Genomic DNA, 26,588 nt, shown 5'->3' on the forward strand with positions numbered 1-26,588 from the left:
AGATAATGTCAAAGTTCCTTGACTATTAAAAGAAATGGTGGTGTCTTTGCTAGAAATGAGAGTAATTGTGAAGAAATACCCGTTTTGGTGGGAAGAGTTGTTTCGTTTTGACCACACTGAGACAGAGAGAGGTGGGGGTCTGGGTGGAGAGGTCTTTAAAGGTGCTGTGAGATACCTGGTGTAGCCTCGGGAGATCAGCGCTGGATGTGGGATTGGGGACTCTCAGTGAGTGAATTTCATGAGTCCACTCCCTCAGCCAGTCTGCGTGTCAGGAGCTGGAAAGGCAGCAACGTAACCCACTCTTTAAAGTGTTCACAGTGGGAGAGGGACAAGGAGACCACCAGTTCTGGGAAGGTCTGTGAAGGAGGTGACGCAGGGCTGGTGCTGGGGGAGCAGAGAGGCCAGCATCTGAGCCAGAACAGGAAGTTTTCCTCAAGGAGGTGACTTCTGATCTGAGTTTGAAGTACTAGTTGGATTTTGCGGGTTAAGGAGGGGAGGGGAGGGGGAAGGATACTCCAGGCTGTAGCTCATGTGAAGGTAACACATGTTTGAAGCAGCATAATGTTCCTGGGAACACGAGTAGCTTCTGTATCGTGGAAGCAAAGAGTGACTGCACAAAACAGGACCTGACGTAAAGCAGTGACAGCTAAGATGGTGGTGAGAAGATGGATAAAGTTGTCATTAAGGAATAGGATTCTAGCGGAACTTTCCAGGTACTGGCCTTGAGGATGAGTCAGGCACAGCCATGTAAGACTAGCCTTAGGAGCTAGTTAAAATACACAGATTCCGGGGTCCAACCTGGAATTCAGGTTCAGGAAGCCTTGGGTGGGAGGCAGAACCTGAATTTTATAATTCTCCTCTTCCTCCATGTGAATCCAAAGCACATGAAAATGTAAAAGTCCAGGAAAGGCACAGTTTCGGGGTTATGATATTAAGGGAATTCCTGACCCAGGAATCAGCAAGGGAAATGGAGGAAGAGCAGAGGTGTGCAACCATGTCATGTAGGCACACAGAATCAATAAATAAATCACTTTAAATGAGACCATATGTGGGGAACCTAGCCCAGTGTCTGACTCTGATATGTGCTTCGTACATGAGTTTTATGCTTGAGAAAATACTTAGAAGATTGTGGTGGGACCAGAGGCTAAGATGCAAGTATGTAAGGGGGAATGACCAACCAAAATTAAAAGGCCAACAGTAGACAGGTTGGGGAAGGTATTCACAGGTGTGAATGGGAGGAGTTCATATTATTTTTATACAAAAGAACTTTATCTAATAATATCCCCTAAAATTCAGCAGATAAATGGTCAGAGAAGATGCAATGACAGCCTGAAAAGAGGAAGTAGGACAGGTTAACCAGTGTGGATGTTTAGCCTCATTGGTATCAGAAATGCAGGTTGAAATGAGGTGCCATTTGTTGACTCTTCAGTTCGTGACAGTGGTGTAAATTGGAATGACCCCTCCTAAGCAGGCTGTGTGTCAAAAACTGTCAAAATGTTCCCTTTTTTTTTTTTAACCCTTTAGTTTGAACTTCTGGGAATTTGTCCTAGAGGAATCATTCAAAATATGAAAAAACTGAAAGCAGAAAAGATGTTCAACATGACATTATTTATAACTGAAAAGATGGGAAACAATTTCAGATGCCAACAAGATAATGACTAAATAATTATGGGAAATCTAATGGACCATTACAAAGTTATTAATTTTTATGACTATATAATGACAAATGCATTGAGTGGGAGAAGTGGCATATAAAGCAGTGCATACACTGTTGTCTAAATTTTGTTTAAAATAAACAAAGTACTTGTGGATTATATTTAGTGGATAGTAGGTATATAAAAAAAGAACTGGGAGAAAATTCACTGAAGTTTTAATAGTAACTTCACTAGGTGAGGGGAATTTGGGAAACTTTTATTTTAAACATTTTTCTGTATTTTCTACATTTTTCATTTAGACTGTGCATTACTTTGATAATCACAGTAAAAATCAGAATACTATTTTCAAAAGTAAGGCATAAAAAAAGGCATAAACTTGTGTATAGCTTACAATGGTATGTTTAAATTGGTTATGAGAAAGGACTGGCAAGAGTGGTAGGATTAGGGGTGTTTTCCCCCTCTTTTCTGTTCCCAAATTGCTTGTAATGTGTGGCTCTACTCCTTTTATAATCAGGAGCAGGTATATAACAATGGACAGCATGGTTGGATGGAAGTCCTGCGAAAGAGGAAGGGGAAGATGAGGCAAAATGTGCGGGGTTTGCCTTTCTGGGCCCTCTTGGAAGCCAAGAGGTGATAACCTGTGTTATCAGGGAGGCCTGTGAGGCTGCTCAGAAGATCCTGAGCTGTAAGCATCCTGGTTCTTTCTTTTAGACCATATCCTCCTTTCCTAGTCCCCCACCCCTACTTGTTCCCCAATTCCTGCTGCTTAAAGTCCACAGGGAGGCTTCTTTGCAGCTGTCCAGGAGCTTTCACAGGATGCTCAGTATTAGCATTGGTTTGAGCAGTGAGTCTACCTTGTGCACTTGAATTTGGGAAATTCAGGTTCTGGTTAGGTTTTGTTGAAGTTAGGTACTAGTGACCCAGGGTCTATTGGGGAGTGAGAGCCACTTGTGGGGACAAGACTTGAGGGGCCCCTAGTTGAGGACAACTTGTGCATTCTGCTAGTTCCAGGCCAGAATGGCCATCCAGTCTTAGAGAGAGAGAGAGAAAAGAAAAGATAAACAGAGAAAAGGAAAGATAAAGAAGGGAGGGAGAGAGGAAGGAAGGAAAGAATGAGAAAAGAAAGAAAGGAAGAAAAGAAAAAAAAGCAAGCAAGCAAGAAACAAAGAAAGAAAAATAATTGTTATTTTTCTTAAGTACTGTTTGAAAATTTGTTTAAGTGAGGAAAGAAGGCTTGAACCTTTTTCTGGTTTAAGATTTTACTTAATTTCTAAACATAAGTGAGATACGGTTGTTAAAAAGTGATCTGGTGCTTAAACAGCGCTGCAGGTTGCTGGTGGAGAAGGAGCCCAGCTATGCCTGGCTCAGGGTGAAACCCTAAAGGGTTGGAGAGAGGAACTGAAAGAGGTCTGTCCACCCCTCACCCCACAGCTCTTGTATAGAAAGGATTATCTCAGGTTTTCATGCAGAACAGTTTAGGAGAAAAAGAGCCACCCGGGAGCAAGTTGGGAACTTTCTCCCCATTGTAGAAGTGGGCAGCAGGAAGGGTCCGCCTAAGGCAAGGTCCGGGTGAAAGCGACCTGCAAGGCCCGGTCTGTGCCCCTGCAAGTTCTGGACAAGTTAGGAACCGGGGTTCTGCTTTTGCCTGGTGAAAAGCCAGGGCCCACAACCCCGTTTACTTCAGCAAACATATCCTGCCTTTAAGGCATTTTGCTAGGCGCCGTGGAGATTACCAAGACAAATAACATATGGACCTTCCTTCAAAGTGTCAACACTCTACTTGGATAAAGGGTTAAGGGTACATATGAATGTGAAGAAAGTTCTTCTTTTTTGGATAATTTGGAAGTAAAATCTCATGTTTGGGCGTACATGGAAAGGTGAAATAAAAGCCATCTAATGATGTTCAGCCTTTCTTTTTCTTTAGAGCTGATTCCAAATTGTTGACCATTCTTTCCAATACCTGTAGTCCCCTTGTTTTGAATAGAATACATTCTCAAAAATGTTTCCTAAAGTAGAATGTCAGCCTCTTGAGGGCAGAAAAATTTTCTCTGTGTTCACAGTGCCTAGAATAGCCCTCAATGAGCATTTGCTGGATATCAGATGAATATGCAGTTGTCAAGTGACAGACATGTTCCAAGGGGACTTCTGTCTCCCAGAGAGCTCTTCATAAAATTCCTAGTTACCTCTCATCTTTTATGTGTGTGTTTGTTTCAGGGTGGGGGGAGGTAATTAGGTTTGTTTGTTTGTTTGTTTGTTTACTTTTTGGAGGATGTACTGGGGATTGAACCCAGGACCTCATGCATGCTAAGCATGCGCTTTTCCACTTTGAGCTCTACCCTCCCCCCACCTCTCACCTTTTAAACACAGTCTTCCGAGATACATTTTCAGTGTTCCATGTGGCCTTTATTTTTATGCTCTTGTTTCACATTTGAACGTAAAGTCCCTGAACATCTAGTCGAGGCTAAGGAATCGGTGCTTTCACAGCATTCCCGCTAGTTTACATCTTTGTGTCCATATAATCACTATACTTTTAATCACCAGCACTCTTATTTTTCCATTTCCCACTAATTGCAAAATGCAATAAAACATTGACATCTTATAAACAAGCATGGCCATACCAATGAAGAAAGGGATGCCAAAATTTAATGTGTGTCAGATGATTTACAAAAGCTCAGCATCTTTATCTGAAAAGCAGTTCAGGGGTGCAGTGAAAAAGTCTAGGCTCAGAAGTCAAATGTTGTTAAAGCTGACGATGACCTAGAATAGCTTTCAGTATTTATCTGAGAGCTGCTCACTCGAATTTCAGGCAGACCTAGTAATAAGAGAAAATAAACAATCCTACAGTTGAGCTAGGCTTATAAGCCCAAATGTATATATTTGTAGGAAAATGTTACTTATTCTCATAGACTTGACTTAATCTCCTTTTAAGAGGTTTTCTCTGAGCAAGGTTGAGACACCTCAGAATATGCTAAATCTCTATTTGTGAACCTGACAGCAAAGGAGTTCTTCCTCCCTCAGGGTCTGGAGAGGGTGTGTGCCTGTCGGTCTAGGTGCTGTTTTAACCCTGCCGGTGCTGGACTCCAGGTCTCCTCCTTCTGCTCTTGTCTCCTGAGGCAGAGCCCACGCTGGTGCACTAACCTGCAGCGTCTCCGTGCTTCTCTTCTTACCTCCTCTTTCCCCTTCTCTTTCCCTTTTGCTGTGGTGTGTCCAGAAAAGGAAGTCGAGTTCCAGCGTGCACCTGATGGTGAGCCTTGCCTGCCCACCCATCCGCCCGCTCCATGCTGCCTGCGCCCGCCTGCCAGCCACGCAAACCCATTCTGCCATGTGCGTGTGCTTCACTCATCCTCACTGCATGTCTGTGCCGTGTGGGCAGGTGTGGCCTGACCTGCCAGGCCGGGGCCATTGCCCAAAGTCGCCTGGAGGCCTTAAAAACAGGCATTGGAATGTGTGCTTTGGCACCCCCTGCTGCAGAGCTTGGACTGCCCCAGCAGCCCAGAGCAGGATGTGAAGCTGGCAGGGACTCGGGGCCAGTGGCCTGCACAGGGGGAGACCCTCACTCACTGTGTCTCGGGAGGAGAGGCCCTGCTCACCGGGCACGAGCAGCCGTGGGCCTCTGTGTGATGTGCAGAGGAGCCGGTTGTAGGCTCACAGCTCTGAGCCTCACTCTCCTGGCCTTTAGTGCCCATTAGCAGGCTGTGCCCAATGTTTCATCCTTCCTTCCCAGCCCGCAGGGGAACAGCTGAAAGCCTGCTGAGAGCGCATCTTCTTTCTCATGGGACACAGGGCACCCAGGGGAACACAGCAGCCTGAATCCTTGTGAAACCATCTATTAAAGCCGGAGGTGGGGCCACCTGGGTGACATCCCAGCCCTTTGCAGATATAGCAGGTTTTACAGGCACCCTGCAGACCTTTTCCCTTGCCAGGGTCTCTGTCTCAGCTGGGCTTTGCAAACAGGATAGCCTTCTCTAGTCAGCCCCAAACAAGTCTGTATCCACAGAGCTAGGAGGGCTCAGCTCTTTCCTGGGGAGAATGGAAGAGAGCAGAGCTCACGTGAATTTCGATCCACATCCTGGCTACTCCTGGGACCCCTGTTCAGCCTGCAGAGTTCAGTGGAGTCTTACATACAGCACTTGGTGCTTGCTTGAGGTTCCATGCCTAGCCTTGGGTTTGGGGACATCTCAACCATTGACAGCAAGCTAGTGGTAGATGGCTTCAGGTCTGGTCCAAGGGGTGATAAAAGAGAACTCCAGGTAAGAAGTGGGGCAGTCTGGATGGCTTTCCATGTGTCCTAGGAGAGAAGAAGCACATCCTGTCTGCCAGTGTGTGCTCATTTGCGCCCTGCACAGAGATGGTAGCTATGCATTTGTCTCTGCCTGTTGAAGGATTCATAGGCATCAGGCTGCTTCTCCGTGGCCACCAGCTCCCCTGGGTCTCCCAGAGAGACTGTTAGTTAGGGGATTGTAAGAGGCAGAGAATATCGGTATAACTTCCTGCCCTGGAAATCGGCCTCCTTCCTCGCCATCCTCCCCGCCACCCTCCCTTGCTGTGCCAGTCCATGTAATGCTTTGGAAGTCAAGGAGATAACCCCAGTGGTCTGCTGCTGTTAAGAATGTCAGCCTGCTGGGCAGCCCGCTCCTTCCTGGGGGCTGGGTTCTGGGACTGCTGCCACAGCCCCTATCTGGATTCTCTTTGGAGTTCTGTCCTCATTCCTGGCTGACCAAGTCTAAGATTGATCAGGCAGAAAGGCCAACAAGCACAGCCCTTTTTCTGCCCCCTGGGGTCAGTGGATGCATTTTGTACCCGAATTCCACCCCTTTCCTCTCTGGACACCATCTCCTGGGCTAGGTTTTCTTTCTCCTCTTGTTCCTCTTCATTTCAGATCAGGCTTCAGTTTGGTGTTTTAAGGGGAAGGAAATACAGGTGGCAGGTTGAAAGGGCAGCAGGAGATTGCCCATCATTAGGGGACCCAGAGTTCTGAATTTGTTGTGCTTTCTTATAAACCACATTCCTTTCTCCCTGTAAAGTGAGAAGATCCTGAATTTCTTTGGGTGAAGTATGATTGTGCAGTGACATGGCATCTGGCATAAGCAGAGATTTCTGGAGAGAGGCTTTAAAACAAGTCTTTGGGCTCGTCCCACCTCGAGGATGCCTCCAGGACTAGGTTTCCAGGGTCCTCTGGTCATCTCTCCAGCCATTGCTCCCATCCCACAGTGTTATCGAGGCCATCTCGGGCCTCGCTCCTCCGGGCCAGGCCGGGAGTCAAGGGAGGTCTGGGAGTCGAACCTGAGCAGCTTTGGTGACTCTAGAGGAACTAAACCATCTGTTTTCTTGTCTCAGCCACAGAGCAACAACAAAAACAGTCTCCTAAGCCCAGCCCAAGAGCCCGCGCCCTTGCAGACGGCCATGGTACCTCCTGACTACGGCTTCTCCGCCCCCGCCCCTGGCTGCCTCCCGCTCATCCCCTTCCTCTCTTGCCCTCCCTCCCAGGCCTCCTTGTCCCTGCTCCTTTCTCGTCCCCATAGCGCAGGCTGCTTTGTGTCCTGCTCAGAGGCCCTACCCCCTCATTGCCCGCTTGGCCCGCTCCGTCCTGCATGGCAGAACTGCTGCTGCTGCTCCTTTTGCTGTTGGGGGAAGAGTGATCAGGGCTCTCAGCTAAACCTCCCCGCCCCAGGCCGGGCCCCAGGGGGTCTGCTGTGGGGCTGGGAAGGTGAGTGGCTTATATAAGGAGAGGGCAGGAGCTTTCTGGGACCTGTACGTCAGTTCTTGGAGGCCTCCTTGTAAAATAGGCCTCTGCCTCTCCTCTGCAAACCCATGAACCAGAAGAGGGGCTGGGGTCCCCCACCTCTGGATGGTGCTGATGTCTCTGGGTTCTTGGAGAGCCTGGGGCTGCCCATGCTGTCCGAGTTCTGTCTGGGCTCCCCAAGGGGCCCTGGGTGCTCTCGGAGCTCCGTCTGCGGTGGCTGACTAGACTCAGCCGGGAGGGAAGGGGGGTGACTGGGAGAGAGGGAGGGCTCATCATGCCTGTTCCTCCTCCCTCCTGTGGACCCTCGTGCTGCCTGCTCTGGTGCCTTAGGGACAGGAACTCCGGGAAAGGCAGAGGGCGGGTGAAGCAGGCAGCTCTCTGGGCTCATCTTGCTGAGGGCCATCCTTGGTCTTTCTGGGAGACCTCAGTCCACTCTCCTTGTGTCCCTTCCTCTCACACACCTCTTGATGAACACTGTTGGCAGGGCCCGATCTGTGCCCATAGCCCCCCAGCTTCTCGCATATACTTGTCCCATGGGGGAAAGAATACCAGATCCAGCAGAAGTCGGGAGCAGAGGCCCTTGTCCTCTTAGCTTCCCCAGTTCCTGCTTCCATTAAGTACGAGGTCTCTCCTCCTTACCAGCCAGGGCTGTCCCCTAAATCTGGGGCTTCCGGCTGTCTGGGACCCAGCTGAGCCAGGATTTGTTGTGGGAATGGCTGGTGAGCAGGCCTCAGTGGTCATCATAGGGTCAGTGTATGAGGGTACTGGGCTAGGGGTGGGGTCCCTCAGGAAGAGCGTTAGGTCTATCCCCAGGTCAGGGGGATAATTTTCACCTTCTCTCACAGGAACCACAAACCACCGTGGTGCACAACGCTACAGATGGGATCAAGGTGAGTGGCTCCTGAGCCAGTCTCCTGCTTTTCAAGACCAGCAGGAAACAGGTGGGCTGGGTCACGGTGTCTAAGGCCCTTGCAAATGGCAGCACCTCGAGGCCAAGGTGTTTGCAGAGCCTGGGCGGGGGTAGTGTGTGCCTGTTCTCAGGAAGGGTGTTACACCTTAGTGATTCTGAGCCTCTAGAGTCAGACAGGCCCTGGGCTGCTGGACAAGTCACTGCCAGTCTACAGCTCAGTTTCCTTATCTGCAAACTGGGGATAATAATAAGAGAACCTTCCTCCACGACCTTTGAAGTTTAAATGAGAGTAAACACTGGCCAGAAGAACAGAGGCCAGAGTATAATCAGACCCTCAAGCTTCCATTCTCCGTTGCCACACTCCTTTATGCCCTCAGTGATCTTGTCTCCTTATTTTCACTGCCATCAGTAAATATTTATTGAGCCCAAGACCATCCATAGCTCTGGTGTACAAGAGGTGACAAGACAAAATCCCTCACCACAGGTATAGGAGAGGCAGGTGATAAACCAAAAACCAAATAAATAGAATAAAATCCAGGAGTGATAAGTGCACTTATCTTATCTTAAGAAAATAGTGCAAAGTAAATGGAGGGTGAATAGGGCCTTTAATTAAGTGGTCAGGGAAGGGCCTCCCTCAGGAGGTGATACTTGAGCTAAAATGAGACAGCCAGGCAGACTGTGGGGCAGAGTGCCCTGGACAGAGGGAATGGCAAGGACAGGGGCGTGGCACCTCTGTGGGACAGAGGAAATCAGAGCTAAGAGTGTAGGGGGCAGGGGGACAGTGGCAGGAGGCTGGTATAGTTGGAGGAGCAGGCAGGACCTGCTCTGTAGAACTGGATAGGATTTTATTACAGCAGCAACGTGAAGCTGTTGGAGGTTCTTAGTAGGGGAGTAATAGAGTCTGATTTACACTTTGAAAAACTCTGGCCATGTTACAGGCAAGAACTTTAGGGAGGAGACACATGTGAAAGCAGGGAGGCCAGGAAGCTATTGTCATAGTTCAGATGCCAGATGTTGGTATCTTGGACGCAGGTTGTAGCCTTTGAAGAGAAGAAGTAAGACACAGGATTTATTTTGGGGGTAGAACTGACAGATTTAATTTTTAGATTGGACAATTGTGACATTAGAGAAAAAAAGGAAAGTCAACATAAAATCAAACCTAGAAGATGACTCTAGGTTTTAGCCCAAATGCCTGGATAAATGGTACATGTGGTGAGTTGGGAAGACTCGCTAGCGTGTTTGGGAGTCCAGAGTTTCGTAAGAGTCAAGATGGCAAGGGTGAAACTCCTGTAGGAGCACATACTATGCTTTTGTTCTGCTTGGCTCCTCTGATTTCCAAGGGCCTGAATGTATAGAAACATGTTCTTTTTGGCCTACAGGGCTCTACAGAGAGCTGCAATACCACCACAGAAGATGAGGACCTCAAAGGTAGGTGCTGGCCCTTGGTGGGGAAGGGCCCCAGCAGCGTCTCAGGCACCTGAGTTCCAGTGGGGCACCTGGCTTGTCCGCCCCCAGAACTGAGATTAGTGGCTCCTTAATATCCCAGGAGAAGGTTTGACATAAAAGCTGCTTTTCATGGGCTAGGATATGAGGCCCCAGTCTGACATTGCTGGGCAGGGCAAGAGACTGCTGTTCTTTGACCCCAAGTCTAAGATAGCTAAATTAGGGCTTTTCTCGATCCCTTCTAGGCCCAGGGCTCAGAGAACTGTTCCTGTTGCTAATAATGAAGTGACATCCCAGAACAGGGACATCTTGAGTCCCTGCAGAAGTAGCCTACAGATACCATGAGCCACTAGTAGGGTCCCAGTTTTCCCAGGACTGACGTGATTCCCAGGATGTAGAACTTTGGGTTTTAACACCAGGACAGTCCTGGGCACGTTGGGATGGGTTGGTCACTCTCATCACAAAGCCTTGGTGTAAATGACAGAGTCAGAAACACATCTGACCATGTCCCAGTGGTCCTGTGAAGACCACCAGCTTAAGCTCGGGCCTGGCCAGAATGCCAGGGGGTGTGGGGAGGCATGGCAGGCCAGACCATGGGGAATCTCTGTCCTGCTCTGTGGTTCGGCCTCCGGAAATTGCTCCCTTTGCCTTCAGTAAGTGACCTTAGGCCAGGTTCTCAGAAAAGCTGGAGGAATGTTGCAGGACAGAGCTGAGAGAGCATGCCCAGGGGCAAGAAGGGAAGAATAAACCTTTGGTAATCAGAAACATAGAAAGCATAAGGCATATAAAAGTATGTAAGGCAGTAAAGAACAGTGCCTCCAGTGCTGCTGGGATTAAGGTCAGATCGATTCAGTTCTGGTGATGCTGGTAGAGTAAGCGGCTCCTTCACTGCTGGGCTCTTGACCTTGTAGCCTCGCCCCCTAGAACGTCTTGCCTGGAAACAGGGGTCCTCATACAGGCTGTTTGAAGGCTCCTCTGGAAGCCACAATCCCAGGTCTGTGCCCTGTCTTGGGGCTCTCAGCTGGGAGGCCTCCGTTAGAGGCAGTGGCGTAGGACATGGTCCAGTGTCCACAGCAGCCCGAGGCGCCGCCTTGCCCCAGCTCTTCAGTGCCACGGGCTCGGGTCCTGTCCGGCTTGCTCGCTCACCTGCCTTGTTCTGTTTGTTTTGGCTGCTCTGCCTTGCCCTGCCCTGCCCTGGCTGGCTAGCTGCCCCGCTCCGCACTGGGAATGGCAGCTCGGTGCCTGAAGGACGGAGCTCCCGGGACAGAACAGCCCCCTCTGCAGGCATGCAGCCCCAGCCTTCTCTCTGCTCCTCAGCCAGTAAGTGTGAGGGAGGCACATTCTGGCTTCCGTCTCCCTGGCTCGTCCTGAAGCCCCTCAGGGATCCACACCCCCAGCTGTCAGCCCCACCCAGCAGTCCATCTTAGTTAGCTTCAGCTTGGCCTCTGTTGGGTGGGGGAGCTGATTGGAGGTGCTGTTAAGACCAGGCAGGGGCCCTTGACACTGGGGCCCACAGACATGGAGAAAAGCGGGTGGAAGAACGTGGCATGAAGGGACAGAGTAGAAGGTCAGTGGGACGTGCAGTGGGCCTTGCCTCAGCACTGAGCTGGGAAGAAAGCCAGAGTCAGAAGTCAGGTCCAGGGTGGTGGGAGCTGGGTGGGAGGGTGAAACTGCCTTATTCAAGAAACCATCTTGGAATGTGGTGCTTCTAGAGGTTCAGCATAATATCATATTAAGAGCTGGGGGTGAGACAGGCCTGAGTGTAAATCCAGCTACACTGCCTTCAAAAACGTGCAAAGTAGTTTAACCATCCAGAGCTTCAGTTTCCTTATCTGCAAAGTGGGCATAAAATGGCACCTACCTCATAGCATTGTTATGAAAAATAAATGGGATGGTAGAATGTCTTGATGTGATGCTTTGCTGGGTTAACGGTAGCTTGTATTTATATTCTTCGTTGTATCTTTGTAGAGGATGCCTTTGTCTGCTGCTTTCCCTCCTACCATCTATCCTTTTTAGAGTTCCTAAACATGATCCTCTTCACCCATAGGGCCCCAGTCAGGTCCTCAGAGGGGTTTGGTGGGTTGGGGAGAGAGAGAGAGTGTGTGTGTGTGTTTGTGTGTGTGTGTGTACATACCTGCTCACCCCTAGAAAGGGGTAGAGCTCATTGGTTCCCCTAACCTGCTGCTTACTCACCTAGAGCTGCCCACCACCCCATCCCACCCCACCCCCGGCCCCCAATGGTGCTGATGGCTATGGAGCCCCCTCTTGCCTGTACCTTTGGCTGCACTGCCCTCTCCCAGCAGTGCTCCTTGGCTGTTGTTTTTATGCTTGCATTGGTCTTGCTCCTATGAGGAAAGGTTTGTGGCCTGGACCAGACTGGGGCTCCAGGCAGTGTTTGCCTCAGCTCAGTCTGAGGCCCATCCCCGTTTACCCTGGCAGTAGCTTCTGCTAATAGTGGTGCTCCCTGTAAGTGAGCTGCCCTTGAGAGCAGGGTGTCACCAGCAGTCCCCTGGCTGGGGATAGGGCGGAGATGGGGGAGGCTCTGAGGTCACCAGCTCTGCCTGCCTGTCAGTCTGAGCCTTTTCTTGGTTTTCCTGAGGGACACATCCTGGCATGAGAGCTGGTGTGAGATTTAGAGCTTTTCCAAGGCTTGTCCAGGGTAAATGGAGCCATCTCTCTGGTGAGAGGCTCCATTTAAAAAGTGTTTATAGTTTCAAGATCCTTTATCCCAGAAAAGCCCTGTGGAGGAGAGGAGCAAGGTGAAGAGAATCAAGCCTCCTCCTAGGGCTCTGTTCACCCTTTCAAGCCCTCATCCCTGGCTAGATTCTGCTCTCAGGCTGGCTGGCTGTCACCCAGGGCTAAGTTCTGAGCCACTGAGTAAGCACTGGGGGTGGGATGGGGGGCAGTTGAGACCTGACTGAGGTCCTTCAGGTGAGAGAAGTGGGTGGTGGAAACAGCCGTATTGGGAGATGCTTTTTTGAGAGGCTGCACCTGCTGGGAGTAGGAAACAGACTGAGGGCAGAATATCACAGTGTGTCAGGCTCCTCGGCTGTTATAAATTCAAGACTGTTTTCTGCATGCTCGTTGTTGATGGAGAGGGAGGCAAAGGCCAGAGAACCATAACTAAGACAACAGAGGGGCCGTGGAGAGAAACGTGGGCTCACTCTTCCCACAGAGGGCCTTAAAAACAGAGGAGAAGGATGTCTTTGTCAAAGTGATCACAGGGGATTCTCTGAAAGACTGGGGAGGGCTTTCGGTCCCTTGGGAGAGCCCCAGTCTCACGCAAGTAAATTGCTGGATTTTTCCCCTACAGTGCGAAAACAGGAGATCGTTAAGATCACGGAACAACTGATTGAGGCCATCAACAACGGGGACTTTGAGGCCTACACGTGAGTAGAGGCTCATTCCCTTGAGACCCAAGTCACCTCTCCCAAAGTGCCTTGGGCACAGTGTCTGAGTTAAACTCCAGGCCCCTCGCCCAGGAGCCCTTCCAGGTAGACACCAGTGATGGAGCCTGCCGTGGTGTTCTGGCCGAGGGTGGAAGGGGCAGCGCTAAGCAGCTCAGCAGGCAGGGCCCTAAGATCTCAGCCATCTTGTCGGTCCTAGCCCACAACTAAGCTGCTGCAGGACAGGCGCCGCTGACCAGGAGGAGAGACAGGTGATTCCCATAGAAGACTGACAAGCTGCTTTTTGTTTTGTTTTGTTTCTGCAGGAAGATTTGCGATCCAGGCCTCACTTCCTTTGAGCCTGAGGCCCTCGGTAACCTCGTGGAAGGGATGGATTTCCATAAGTTTTACTTTGAGAATCGTGAGTGGGTTCGTGCTGCTGAGATACTCCTGCCTGCCCCTCACCCCTTGCCTCTGTCCCCACTTGCCTTCTCCCCTTCCCAGTTGCTCGCTCTTCCCTTCCTGGACCCACCTGCTGCACCCTGGTCTGTGTGCTTGCCTCCTTGTGCCCTGAGGACGGTCTTAAACTGGCACATTTGAGGGCCTCCTCTAGGGCCCATGTGCCCCTCCATTCTGCAGCTGCCTCATGGCGGTGCCAGTTGCCCCAGTCGGGGTCACTGTAGTTCTTTAAGCCTTACCTCTTTCCAAGACGATTGGAAACCATTCGAGATTAGGTGGAAATGATCTCAACAGGCAATAATGGAAGGCTGGGTCTGCAGGTTTCACAACAGAGGAAAATTAAAACCACGATAAGAATTTGCAAGCAAGTAACAGGGCACTGTTGTTGATTGTGAGATTGGAAGTTGTGGCTAGGGTCCTCCCTCCGTCCGTCCGAGGGAGATGGGCATCCCTGCTGGCGGTGGGGGTGGGAGTATGTGCTCTGACAGTTTGTGGAATTTTTTAGGGTATAAGAAGCTGATTCAGGACCCCCTCCCATCTTTCTAAGACTGTCCCCCTCCTTATTTTTTTCTCATCTTTCCCACTTTATCCTGGGCCTTCCCCATCCTGCCCTGAGTTTTATTTTTCCACTGTTTTCTCCATGTCTCAGCTGCAGTTGTAAACCTTAGGTTATCTTAAGTAATTCTATCAGCCAGCAGCAATTCCAGAATTTATAGAAGCTCTCTGGAAGGTCTCATGTAGCCCCTAACACTTGAACTAAAATGCACATCTCAGTAAAAACAACACAATTCACAATGTTTGCTGATAATGGCAGTCCGTCCCTCTTCTTTCGGCTTCACCCCAGATCCTGGGAACTTTGGGAATATCCCAGGCTTGGTGCCTTGATGATTTCTTTTTTAACTTTGGCCCTTTTAAAAATCATAAATCAATTCTGAATATTTTAAGTTCTTGATTTTGCACTACAGCCCTCATTAGGACCAGCAAGCCCTTATGAAATCTACACCCACCTGGCAGAGTAGAAAGATCATGAGCTTTCGTTAAGAAGGCCCTGAGTTCAAACGTTGTGTGATTTGGGCAAATTACGTAACCTCCTTGAGCCTATTTCCTTATCTTATAACGAAGAAAATCAGTATCAACCAAGGAATATAGCTCACATGTAAAACCCCCAGTACAATGTCTGATTAAAACCCTAGCTGATGTTATCACTGCTTCCCACCTTTCTTCTTCTTCTGAATAACTGAGGCTAATCTGATGGGATTTCCTGGCCCCTGGAAGGTATATGGGGGCCTTGGAGACTTCCAGAGTGGTTGCTGGAGATAGGATGAGACAGGAAGTGCAGGCTGGGAGGAAGATGCTGGTTCCCAGGCCTGAAGCCCTCCTACCTACCCAACCCTGCCCTTCCCCCTGCAGTCCTATCCAAGAACAGCAAGCCTATCCACACCACCATCCTGAACCCGCACGTCCATGTGATCGGAGAGGACGCAGCTTGCATCGCCTACATCCGCCTCACCCAGTACATCGATGGGCAGGGTCGGCCTCGCACCAGCCAGTCGGAGGAGACCCGGGTCTGGCACCGCCGGGATGGCAAGTGGCTCAATGTCCACTATCACTGCTCAGGGGCCCCTGCCGCACCGCTGCAGTGAACTCAGCCACAGGTGCACCTGCGGGGGCTGGGGGGGCTGGGGGGGCTGGGACAGGTCGGGTCAGAGGAGGAAGAGAGGTTAAGAGGTGGCACTGGGGGAGGATATATGGGCCATCTCAGAAGAGTAGCAAATGCTGCACAGTGTGGTGGTTGTCAGACAGACTTGGGTCTGGCTCCATGACTCCCAATTGGGTGACCTTGGACAGGTTACTTCCCCGCCCTAAGCCTCATTTTCCTCAGCTGTCAAAAAGAGGGAAGGAGTGGTGCCTACCTCCTTTGTTGTTGTGAGGATTAGATAAGATACTTGTAAGTAAAGCATCTAGTAAGTGCTCAGCAAATGTGAGGCAATGTTAACATGTAAACACTAGCTTCTCCCTATCCTCCACCTTCCCAGGCAGACCTGGGCTGTGTGTGTAGCGTGTTTAAGCCTCTGGAACTCATCTGTATGTGTTTTGTCCTCTGTTCTGTTACCACGTCTGTCCTGTTTGACAGGGGCATTAGGAGATCCCAGCCGGAGGTCGAACCTTCGCAGCCAGTGGCTCTGGAGGGCCTGAGTGACAGCGGCAGTCCTGTTCGTTTGAGGTTTAAAACAATTAAATTACAAAGCGGCAGCAGCCAATGCACGCCCCTGCATGCAGCCCTCCCGCCCGCCCTTCATGTCTGTCTCTGCTGTACCGAGGTGTTTTTTACATTTAAGAAAAAAAAAAAAGAAAAAAAGATTGTTTTAAAAAAAACAGGATCCATACCATGATGCGTTTTAAAATCACTGATGGCCTTTGGGCTAGGAAGACTGCAGGAGTTTGTGTGACACCCATCCTGGTGCGAACAGTGGGCTCACCAACGGGCCCTGAATAGGTGAGCTCAGCCTCTGGCCTCCGTGGACTCGGGGGACCAGACGAGAACTCTGACGGAGCTTTGGGGGCCGTGATGTGATTGCAGCCCCTGAGGTGGCCTGCCTGCCCCAGATCTAGGAATGGACTTCTTCAGAATTTGTGATGCGCCTAGAGTGAGGCTGACGAGAACATCGTGGCCATTGGACCTACTTGGGAGAGAACGTGCGGAGCTCCCAGCTTGCTGTGGAGGCAGCTGGGAAGCAGTGGCCTCAGGACTGAGAAGCAGTGGCCCGGATGTTGCTGTACTGTACCATTTAGTGTAGAAGGGAAGAGAATTGGTGCTGCAGAAGTGTGTCCGCTAAGAAGCTGATGAGAAACCTCGTGTTAGTCTGACATGCACTCACTTACTCATCCATTTCTATAGGATGCACAATGCACGCGGGCCCTGATACTGAGGCCCTATCCTTGCAGCTAGGAAGTGGGAGGGGTTGCCGCTTTGCTTCGTGTTTGTTTTCTTATAACCTAGCAAGAAGAGAGCCAGGCCTTGGTCTGGGCTCCCCCTACTGCCTTTGGCAGTTCTATTTCCGTGCTGATTTGGACCATCTTTGTCTTGCCTTTTCATGCTGGTGGTCCCTGTGCTGACCCTCATCTGGGCCTGGGCCCTCTGCCAAGTGCTCCTGTGGGACGGGAGGAGTGAGGAAGCAGGACTGAGTTGATGGTTGTTTCTATGCATTCAGGCTGCCCTCAGGGCTGCCTCCCTTCTTACTCTTCCCTTGTTGCACGTCCATCTCTTTTCCTGTCTTTGAGAAATTGACCTGACTACTTTGGCAAGAAGAAGAGGTGTCCTCTTTAAAGAGGCCTCTTTACTGACCAACTGAAGCATAGACTTACTGCTGGACAATCTGCATGGGCGTCACCCTCCCTCTCACTTGCATGTACTCAAAAGAGATGTCCAGAGCCACGGCTCCTACATGCATTGTCCCTCTCTGTGCTCAAGGAGTTCATTCCAGGAGGGGAAAGATCTATACTCTAAGCAGATAGCAGAGAAGATAATGGAGGAGCAGTTGGTCATGGCCTTGGCTTCCCCAAAAACAACTGTGTAGACTTACCTGCACAAGCGTCTGCACTATTGGGGGAAAGGTGGGGAGACCCCAGCTCCCTGGATGGTGCCTTAAGAGGAGGCACAGGAGCTGGGAAAAGAGCAAAGTTAGAGGTTTGCCTTGGAACCAACTGAGAAGAGAGGAGACTCACAGGTGCTGGTGCTTGGATTTAGCCAGGCTCCTCCGAGCACCTCATGCATGCCCCAGCCCCTGGGACCTTGCCCTTTCCTGCCCTGCAGCCTGCAGTACCAGCACGCAGACACCTTCACCACAGGGTTTGGTTTTGCTGGCTTGAAGACAAATGGTCTTAGAGTTCATTAAGACCCATAGCTTCATATGGCTGCTCCAGTCCCACTTCTTAGCATTCTTACTCCTCTTCTGGGGCTAATGTCAGCATCTATAGACAATAGACTATTAAAAAAAATCACCTTTTAAACAGGAGATGGAAGGCATTTGATGCAGAATTTTTGCATGATGACATAGAAATAATTTAAAAATAGTTAGTGTTTGTTCTGAATGTTGGTAGACCCTTCATAGCTTTGTTACAATGAAACCTTGAACTGAAGATATTTAATAAAATAACCTTTAAAGAGTCCATTGCGTTACTGCTGTTGGAGGCTTATGGCCAAAGGCTTAGATTTTAGCTGCCTGGGTTTCAAGGCTTCATTCAGGTGGAGAGATGTACCTCTTCCCACTCCTTTTGGGCCCATTTTAGAATAAAACTTCCTCAAAAGTTCATCAGCCTCAAATCTGTCCACGGGGCTGTTGAGGCGAGTTTGGGTTGGGGAGGAGGAACTTGGGCCCCGCAGGAGGTGAGCTGGAGATCTCGCCCCGCCCCCGGGCCCCGCCCGCGTCCAGGGCCGCCTCAACCCCCCCCGCCCCTCGGTGGGCCGGCCCGGCTCCCCCTCCGTCGGGCCGAGTGGGAGATCCCGCAACTTCGGACCGCCCCTGTTCCCGCAGCCGTGGCGTCCGACGCTCGCCAGACTGTGCCACCGGGCGGGGAGGAGGGGGCGCTTCTGCCGCGGGGACGTGGAGCCCGCCGTCTCGGAGGCCGTGGCTCCGCCGACCGCGGCAGGAGACCGTTCGGCGGCCCGGCACCTGGGCCGTGCGGCTGCTGGGCCCGGAGACGGCGGGACCCGAGGGAGCGTCGCGAGCGGCCGCGCGCCGCCTCCCCCCGGTGGGAGCGGTGGTTGGGTCCGGCTGCGGCAGAACGTTCGCTCGGAGATGGCGGAGCCGCCGCGACGCGGCCCGAGGCCCCGAGAGCTGGGAAGCCGGGCAGCCCCGGGACGTGGCGGAGCCCGGGGACCGCGGGGACGCCGCCCAGTCCGCCGGGTGAGCCGCCCTTGGGGAGACCCCACCCCCTCAGCTCAGAGTGTGGCCCCCACCCACTGTCCCCGCAGTTCTCCCCTCACAGACTTCCCTCCGTGTGGCCGCCGAAACCGCCCGCAGTGGCGTCCCGCGCTCCCCGCGCCGTCCCTTCCACTAGCAGCCTTGCTGGTGGCCTCAGTCTCTTCAGCTTGGGCCTCCTCCTCCCCTCGGGGCTCTCCCAGTCAGACGCCCGCGCAGATGTGACCGCCGACCCTCCTGAGCGCGCCCCTTGCCCTTCCCCTCCAGTGCTCCGCGTCCTGCTCCTTCCTTCCCCACCTGTGACCCCACATTCCCCCGGCAGGCCCCTCCATCCTTGATCCCGTGTGCCAGCCCCCCTCGCCCGGATGACCACTCGGTCCCCCTCCCACGGCATCTGCACTGCTGGTCTCCCAGCGCGGGGCCCACAGCCCCGCCTCCCCGGTCCCACCACCATTGCTCTCTGCCATCTGGGCCTGGGTGACCCCTTTGGTTTCTCCGCAGAAACCTTCCACTACTGCACATCCATTCAGCATCCCCTCGCGCCCACCACCGGCTTCCACCTTGGATCTCACTTCAGTATTTATCATTCCGCCCACACCCTCCCCCAATCCTTCCTCAGCACCCCTTCACTTAATATTGCTGCTTCTTCTAGGTCCGAAGCTAAAATGCAGTGGTTAAGAGCAGAGCTGTGGAGCTTGACAGGCCTGACTTTGAATCCCAGTTCCTTCACTGACTGTGCTGTGTGATCCTGGGCAAGTTATTAAGCTTCTCTGGACCTCGAATGACACACATGTGAAGTGGGGATAGTAATAGTATCTACTTACTTACTTGTTAGGGCTGCTGTGAGCATTAAATATGTGAAAAGCTCTTAGAAGAATGGCTGACAAAGAGTAAACCCTGAGTAAATGTGAACTATTTTTAACATTATGGATGGTATACTCCCAATATCTACTGCCCCACAGTGATGTCTTCTCACTGCTGTTTTCCACAAAGAATTTACTCTAATTCTTAGGATTCATCCCTTCCCATCACTATTTTGGTCCTCTCTCAGTTCCCTTTTCATACTGATTTGTTTTACCCAGGCCTGAGCTGAGCCATTTTTAAATTGTCTGTCAGTTCTGAAGGACCCTATCTCCACTTAATCACCCTGAGATGTGTGTGTCTGTGGGTGGATGGTAGAGACTGCCAGCCACTGGCCTTACTAGGAGTGGCTCAGGTGGGGAGAGTGACAGTAAAGCTAGAAGCAGTTACCTGCTTAAGGAAAAAAGTTTCCAGAATTAGTTCTTCTTAAAACTATTTTCTGGTCATACTGTCCCTACTGCTTTTCTGTTTTTGCTTGGATACTCGTGTTGCTCTCTGTCACCCAGCCCTACTCAGTTTGCTCTGGTTCTGTAACGGCTCAGTCCCTCATGTTTCTCTAGGCTAGCTCAAGACCTGTCTTAGCTGTTCAGGGATGAGGCTGTAGTACCACCTAGGCTCAGTTAGGAAGAACTGGAGTGGATAAGGAGAGAGACTCTGGACTCAACTCTCTAGCTTTTCTTAGGTCCCAGTGATATGGCCCGCTCTGGGGCTACATTTTTACCATCCCTCCTGACACTGGCACAGGTGAGGTAAAGGGCAGGGATGGGTAATTTCTCACAAGCAATGGAAAAGAGAATCCCCAAGTTCTGGGCTTGGAAGGTAATAGAATGATTAGCTAGCGCCATTTCTCTTTCCCCACCATAGTGTCCATCTGACTGCAAGTTCGTTAGTGCTGTTCGTTTGTGATGTTGGGTTTACTTGATGAGGAAGATTAGCAAACACGAGTTTCCTCTTAACTGATAATTTCGTTGGAGCATGGGACTTCTGGGGCTTTCCGTCCCTGCTTCACAGGAAGGCCAGATCTGCTGGCTGGCCAACTGCTCAGTCATGGGCTGGGAACTCCTTTTAGAGCAGGTTCATTTTCAGCCTCCTGGACCGTTTGGCCCCTTGTTGCTTGGAGGTTTGTTCCCTTCCAGACCTCGAATATACTGCTTCAGTTCTGAACTTAACTCAGGGAGGAGAATTTAGCCAGTATTCTAAGAGAGGGTACAAGCTGTGAAGCTAAGGTATGAGACTCAGATTGTGTTGTTCTTCTACAGGAGCTTTTTTTTGGAGAACAAATCATCTTGTGAGCAGGAGGTAAGAGAGATGGGTTGAAGAGGGGAATGGATTACTGACAGTTTCAAGGAGAGAAGTAACCCACTGATCTCTCTTACAGATAGTGAGCAGAGAGACCGTGAACTTTGCTGACCTCTGATGTGAGGAGTTCGTCCAGGACCAAAGGTGGATCCTGGCTAGATTTGCATCCTGAAGCCATGGGCCAGTGGGCTATGGTGACCTGAGACCAATGGACTCTGTCCAGTTGCTCCCTGTTGCCCCTTCTACCTCCCCTACCCTATACTAAGGGGACTTGTTTCCACCCTTCCAGGGAGCTGACCCTGTGAGAATCCCTTTCCCCTCTTTTTGTATCCTTCTACCCTCCCAGAGAGTCCCAGCCTATAGAACTCCTACCTCCCATCCCCTGAGGTGGTCCCCATCCCTGCCTTACCTCCCCCGCCATGCTCAAGCTGTGGAAGGTGGTGCGCCCAGCTCGGCAGCTGGAACTGCACCGCCTCATACTGCTGCTGATTGCTTTCAGTCTGGGCTCCATGGGCTTCTTGGCTTACTATGTATCCACCAGCCCTAAGGCCAAGGAACCATTGCCCCTGCCCTTGGGAGACTGCAGCAGTGGTGGGGCAGCTGGTCCTGGCCCTGCACGGCCTCCAGTTCCACCCCGGCCCCCCAGGCCTCCAGAAACAGCACGAACTGAACCCGTGGTCCTTGTGTTTGTGGAGAGTGCATACTCACAGTTGGGACAGGAGATTGTGGCCATCTTGGAGTCTAGTCGTTTTCGTTACAGCACTGAGCTGGCACCTGGCCGAGGGGACATGCCCACACTGACTGATCATACCCGTGGCCGCTATGTCTTGGTCATTTATGAGAACCTGCTCAAGTATGTCAACCTGGATGCTTGGAGTCGGGAACTGCTAGACCGGTACTGTGTGGAGTATGGTGTGGGCATCATTGGCTTTTTCCGAGCCCATGAGCATAGCCTACTGAGTGCCCAGCTCAAGGGCTTTCCCCTTTTTCTACACTCAAATGTGGGGCTCCGAGACTACCAAGTGAATCCTTCTGCCCCGCTACTGCATCTGACACGCCCCAGCCGCCTGGAGCCTGGGCCACTGCCTGGTGATGACTGGACCATCTTCCAGTCCAATCATAGCACATATGAACCAGTGCTTCTTGCCAGCCTTCGGCCAGCTGAGCCCCCTGTGCCGGGACCAGTGCCTCGCCGGGCCCGGCTCCCCACTGTGGTACAGGACCTGGGGCTTCATGATGGCATCCAGCGGGTGCTCTTTGGCCACGGCCTTTCCTTCTGGCTCCACAAACTTGTTTTCGTTGATGCTGTTGCGTACCTCACCGGCAAGCGCCTCTGCCTGGACCTTGACCGCTACATCTTGGTAGACATCGATGACATCTTTGTGGGCAAGGAAGGTACCCGCATGAAGGTGGCCGATGTTGAGGTCAGTCTTTTTCCTGTCTTAAATTTCTTTTCCTTAGAAGCTGTTTTAAGCTTTGTCCTATCAGACTCACCTCCTTGATTCTGAGCTTGTCTTGGTACGGTCCCTGCCCTTTCCTGACAAGAAGAATGCTACTTTTCATTTTTCTTCTGCTTGGTTTGCTCTGTCCTGATTTCTCATGTCCCTGCTACTCTTCCCAGGCTCTGTTGACCACCCAGAACAAACTCAGGACCTTAGTCCCCAACTTCACCTTCAACTTGGGCTTCTCGGGCAAGTTCTATCATACTGGTGAGCTTATTCCCCTGCTCCTTCAGCATGTCAGTCTTAGTTTGATCTGTCCCTTCACTGTCCATTCTCCTGGGCTGACAAGTTGGAGAAAAGGGGCAAGGTTTGGGGTCAGAATGCAGTGAGGCAGTAGCAGTGGGTATGAATTTAGGTTAGCATGGCTGGCTGGAGGGCAGGTTGGCAATGGGGAAAATGGACAGTCTTGGGTGGGCAGAGGTCAGCAAGGTTGTCCCAAGGATGGAAGGTGGCTAGTGTTGTTGCAGAGCAAAGGAGGGCACAGGAGTTGACTGGCTGTGGTCAGTGGTCAGTGTGTGGTCACAGGGACAGAGGAGGAGGATGCAGGGGACGACATGCTGCTGAAGCACCGCCAAGAGTTCTGGTGGTTCCCCCACATGTGGAGCCACATGCAGCCACACCTGTTCCACAATCGCTCCGTGCTAGCTGACCAGATGAGGCTCAACAAACAGTTTGCTCTGGTGAGACACTTGGATTTCTTCCCCATATTTTTCCCCAGAGGTAATGCTTCCAACCTGCCCCTAATGGGGTACCCTTTCCCATCCTCTCCATTTTTCTTTCTGTGGAGGCACCCCCATCTTCTTTACCCTCTACTCCCCAAACCTCACCAGGTTCTGGTGAGAGTCTATGCCATTCCTAGGAGCATGGGATTCCGACGGATCTAGGGTATGCTGTGGCCCCCCACCACTCCGGCGTGTACCCCATCCACACACAGCTCTATGAGGCCTGGAAATCTGTGTGGGGCATCCAAGTGACCAGCACCGAGGAGTATCCCCATCTCCGCCCTGCCCGCTACCGCCGTGGCTTCATTCACAATGGCATTATGGTGAGGGACTCCCAATACAAACTTGAATCCAACTCCCACTTTTGGACAGCCTACAGCCTGCATTGTCCAAGCTCATCCACGTAATGGGGGTAGAGGGGTGAAAAGTCAAAACACACATAGCAAAAGCTTTATTGCTATAACTTCAGAGTGAGTCCTCTACAAACCCAGGGAACCCTAATGCCTCAGGACTCCTGTCCTTCATCTACTTTGCATTCTGTCTTTCAGATCTCATCTGTCCCTGTTTCTTTTCCCTTCAGGTGCTGCCGCGGCAGACGTGTGGCCTCTTCACTCACACAATCTTCTATAATGAGTATCCTGGAGGCTCTCGTGAACTAGACCGGAGCATCCGAGGAGGAGAACTTTTTCTGACGGTGCTGCTTAATCCGGTAAGGTGCCGAGAGGAAGGGCTAGAAGATTGGAGAGCCAGACTGTTTGCAGGCTGCGACTTTAGCTCACCAAGCCCAACTCTGAAGTGGGGTAGACTCTCCCAATCTGACATGCAGGCACCCCCTTTCAGATCAGCATCTTTATGACCCATCTGTCCAATTATGGAAATGACCGGCTGGGCCTGTACACCTTTGAGAGCCTGGTGCGCTTTCTCCAGTGCTGGACACGGCTGCGCCTACAGACCCTTCCTCCTGTCCCTCTTGCACAAAAGTACTTTGACCTCTTCCCTCAAGAGCGAAGCCCCCTTTGGCAGGTATAGGTGGGACTGAGGCTGACCCAGAGACGTGATGGGGTGGGTGTTGAAGGAGAGATTAGGCCTCATCTGATTCTTGGCCTCACCTTCAGAATCCCTGTGACGACAAGAGGCACAAAGATATCTGGTCCAAGGAGAAAACCTGTGATCGGCTCCCCAAGTTCCTCATTGTGGGACCCCAGAAGACAGGTGAATCATCCTTAGCCAACTTCTGTTGCCTTGCCTTAAACCCAAAGGATTCTTTGGCCAAGGAACTTGCTTCTCACACCAACCCCTCATTAATCCAATTCCTTGAGTGATTCTTAACCAAGCGGTGTATCAGAGTCATCTGTGGAGGTATTTTTTTTTAAAGACCCACAAGTGATTCTGATGTATAATCAAGGCTGAGACCCACCATTTTAACCCTTCCCTGGGCCTCTGTCAGACGTTTTCTCATTCTAGTTTGGCCAAAGGGTATTTTACTCCCTAGAGTGATTATTTTCTCAGCTCTTTAAAGTTCATGTTGTTGAACTGGATTCTCTCCCACAATGGCCTGGACATTGTCTTCCATTTAGGGACCACAGCTATTCACTTCTTCCTGAGCCTACACCCAGCTGTGACTAGCAGCTTCCCGAGCCCCAGCACCTTTGAGGAGATTCAGTTCTTCAATGGCCCTAATTACAACAAGGGAATTGACTGGTGAGATCAGGAATGCTTCTCAGGACAACACTCCCTTTCCCTGCCCTAAAATCCCCCATTCCAGCGTCCACCAGCATAGATACCTGGCCCCTTCGCTCTGTACATGCCCTGCCTCTTCTCTGTACTACTTCCTAGGTACATGGATTTCTTCCCTGTCCCTTCTAATGCCAGCACTGACTTCCTATTTGAAAAAAGTGCCACCTACTTTGACTCAGAGGTTGTACCACGGCGGGGGGCTGCCCTCCTGCCACGAGCCAAGATCATCACTGTGCTCACCAACCCTGCTGACAGGGCCTACTCCTGGTACCAGGTGAGCCTGAAGCTAGGGACACACTGGAACTTGAGGGAGGTGTGACCGTAAGAGACAGAAAGGACTAAGAATGCGGAAACTAAACTAGTGCCCTGGGGAGGGGTGCCTATGCTGTCTGTTAACTGGACCAAGAGTAAGGGCAGAATAATTCTGTCAAGTCACCAATCCCTTCCCTTCCTGTTCCTTGTCCTTCAGCACCAGCGAGCTCATGGAGATCCAACTGCTCTGAACTATACCTTCTACCAGGTGATTTCAGCCTCTTCCCAGGCCCCTCTGGCCCTTCGCTCCCTGCAGAACCGTTGTCTTGTCCCTGGCTACTATTCCACCCATCTACAACGCTGGCTGACTTACTACCCCTCTGGACAGGTACAGTTCCCCAGTAGCCTTCATTAGGGTCCCCTTCCCCTCCTCTTCACTTCAGCCCAGAGGCTTCTAAATATAGAGGGAACCACGTCCCTGTCCCTTTAGTTGCTGATTGTGGATGGGCAAGAGCTGCGTACCAACCCAGCTGCCTCAATGGAGAACATCCAGAAGTTCCTGGGTATCACACCCTTTCTGAACTACACACGGACCCTCAGGTGGGAGAGCATGACCCAGGGGAGGATGACTCTGGGGGAAGTGGGGAAGCAGGTTGACCATGCCTGTTTGGAAGAGACATGGATTTACCCAGTCTTGCAAGGAGAGACATATGTCCCTGTGGGCTGGGAGAGGTAGCGTACATTTATGCGGCTTAGATTTCTTTTCTCTGCCACCTAATGGCCTCTTCTTGTTGAGCAGGTTTGATGAAGATAAGGGATTCTGGTGCCAGGGACTTGAAGGTGGCAAGACTCGCTGTTTGGGCAAGAGCAAAGGCCGGAGGTACCCAGATATGGACACTGAGGTTAGTAAAGCCAGGGGCAGGGTATCCCTCGCCACCTCTAAGATCTGATTGTGTTCCACTCCTTACCACTTCCGACTTAATTTTTCTCCTGTTAGTCCCGCCTTTTCCTTACGGATTTTTTCCGGAACCACAATTTGGAGCTGTCGAAGCTGCTGAGCCGGCTTGGCCAGCCAGTGCCCTCATGGCTTCGGGAAGAACTGCAGCATTCCAGTCTGGGCTGATGTACCAACCTCACGTACCAGCAAAAGCCCCGTTTCCCTAAGGGGCAGCCCAGAGTAGGGCCCACAAGGGGGACTAGAGTGGCCTGGCCCCTCCTCCTTCTACCTCAGTGGCCTCCAGGCCTGGGATGGCTGAGAAGGAAAGGGCATCCCTGTCCCATGGCTCTGGGGTCTAATAAAGGGGCTTCTCTAGATACCCCACAACATGGTACGAGGCACCATTAGCCCATGGTCTGGGAAGGTGGGGGGAATGAGAGGGCCCAGGCAGGGTGTAGGGGAACGTATTAATCCAGTGATGTCCCTCTTGATCCCCAGCAGTATATCTATACTGGCTATGGGAGGGACCGCTTACTGTGGGAGCAGTGGGATCTACCTGTGGCCCGGCCTCCCTAATGTCATTCACATTGAATGGGGACGAGGCCGGACAGTGGCTCATAGAGCTGAGTACGAGCCCTAGCCATGGGCTAGAAATTACCTTAATAAACATCCTTATTTTTCTGTTTTGTCTGCCTCACTGGAGTGGGAGAAACCTAGAACAGAGCAAGTATCAGACTTTTCCCTGCCCCAGTTCAAGGTT

At 51.4% G+C, this 26,588-nt stretch overlaps 2 protein-coding genes across 18 annotated transcripts in view; both read left to right on the forward strand.

Annotated features, from left to right (window-relative positions):
- CAMK2G (calcium/calmodulin dependent protein kinase II gamma) overlaps window positions 1-17,766 on the forward strand; it is a 53,036-nt gene extending 35,270 nt beyond the window's left edge. For 5 of the 15 annotated variants that reach the window (XM_072971279.1, XM_072971276.1, XM_072971275.1 and 2 more), the window contains 8 exons: window positions 6,993-7,061; window positions 8,244-8,288; window positions 9,688-9,736; window positions 10,958-11,071; window positions 13,065-13,140; window positions 13,464-13,558; window positions 15,007-15,251; window positions 15,731-17,766. In XM_072971279.1, the coding sequence (XP_072827380.1) occupies window positions 6,993-7,061; window positions 8,244-8,288; window positions 9,688-9,736; window positions 10,958-11,071; window positions 13,065-13,140; window positions 13,464-13,558; window positions 15,007-15,239 (681 nt within the window). In that variant the 3' untranslated portion in view covers window positions 15,240-15,251; window positions 15,731-17,766. Of the gene's footprint in view, window positions 1-6,992; window positions 7,062-8,243; window positions 8,289-9,687; window positions 9,737-10,957; window positions 11,072-13,064; window positions 13,141-13,463; window positions 13,567-15,006; window positions 15,252-15,730 lie in introns of those variants that run through there. The other 10 variants (XM_072971281.1, XM_072971287.1, XM_072971284.1 and 7 more) reach the window with 6 other exon arrangements.
- A 397-nt stretch (window positions 17,767-18,163) lies between these two features.
- Window positions 18,164-26,509, forward strand: NDST2 (N-deacetylase and N-sulfotransferase 2). Of its 3 annotated transcripts, XM_072971298.1 has the most exons (17): window positions 18,164-18,503; window positions 19,171-19,270; window positions 20,639-20,678; window positions 20,758-20,822; window positions 21,178-22,102; window positions 22,300-22,387; window positions 22,706-22,860; window positions 23,040-23,225; window positions 23,483-23,611; window positions 23,743-23,925; window positions 24,018-24,114; window positions 24,480-24,603; window positions 24,739-24,913; window positions 25,109-25,279; window positions 25,382-25,491; window positions 25,691-25,793; window positions 25,889-26,509. In XM_072971298.1, exons 5-17 carry the CDS (start codon window positions 21,188-21,190, stop codon window positions 26,012-26,014), a joined length of 2,562 nt encoding a protein of 853 aa, XP_072827399.1. In that variant the 5' UTR covers window positions 18,164-18,503; window positions 19,171-19,270; window positions 20,639-20,678; window positions 20,758-20,822; window positions 21,178-21,187; the 3' UTR covers window positions 26,015-26,509. The 3 variants fall into 3 exon arrangements, with proteins under 3 accessions (XP_072827399.1, XP_072827398.1, XP_072827400.1); XM_072971297.1 differs by having other exon boundaries at window positions 20,758-22,102; XM_072971299.1 differs by having other exon boundaries at window positions 20,758-22,102; window positions 25,382-25,454.
- The last annotated feature ends 79 nt before the right edge of the window (window positions 26,510-26,588 follow it).

Source organism: Vicugna pacos, chromosome 11 (assembly GCF_048564905.1).
Source record: "Vicugna pacos chromosome 11, VicPac4, whole genome shotgun sequence".
In the NCBI taxonomy this organism is placed as follows: Eukaryota; Metazoa; Chordata; class Mammalia; order Artiodactyla; family Camelidae; genus Vicugna; species Vicugna pacos.

Excerpts from the sequence above, each read along its gene's own strand:
- NDST2 (XM_072971297.1), top strand. The coding sequence starts at position 21,098 with ATGCTCAAGCTGTGGAAGGTGGTGCGCCCAGCTCGGCAGCTGGAACTG. Across the intron at positions 23,612-23,742 it reads TGACGGTGCTGCTTAATCCG|ATCAGCATCTTTATGACCCA; the intron begins GTAAGGTGCCGA and ends ACCCCCTTTCAG. Across the intron at positions 23,926-24,017 it reads AGCGAAGCCCCCTTTGGCAG|AATCCCTGTGACGACAAGAG; the intron begins GTATAGGTGGGA and ends CCTCACCTTCAG.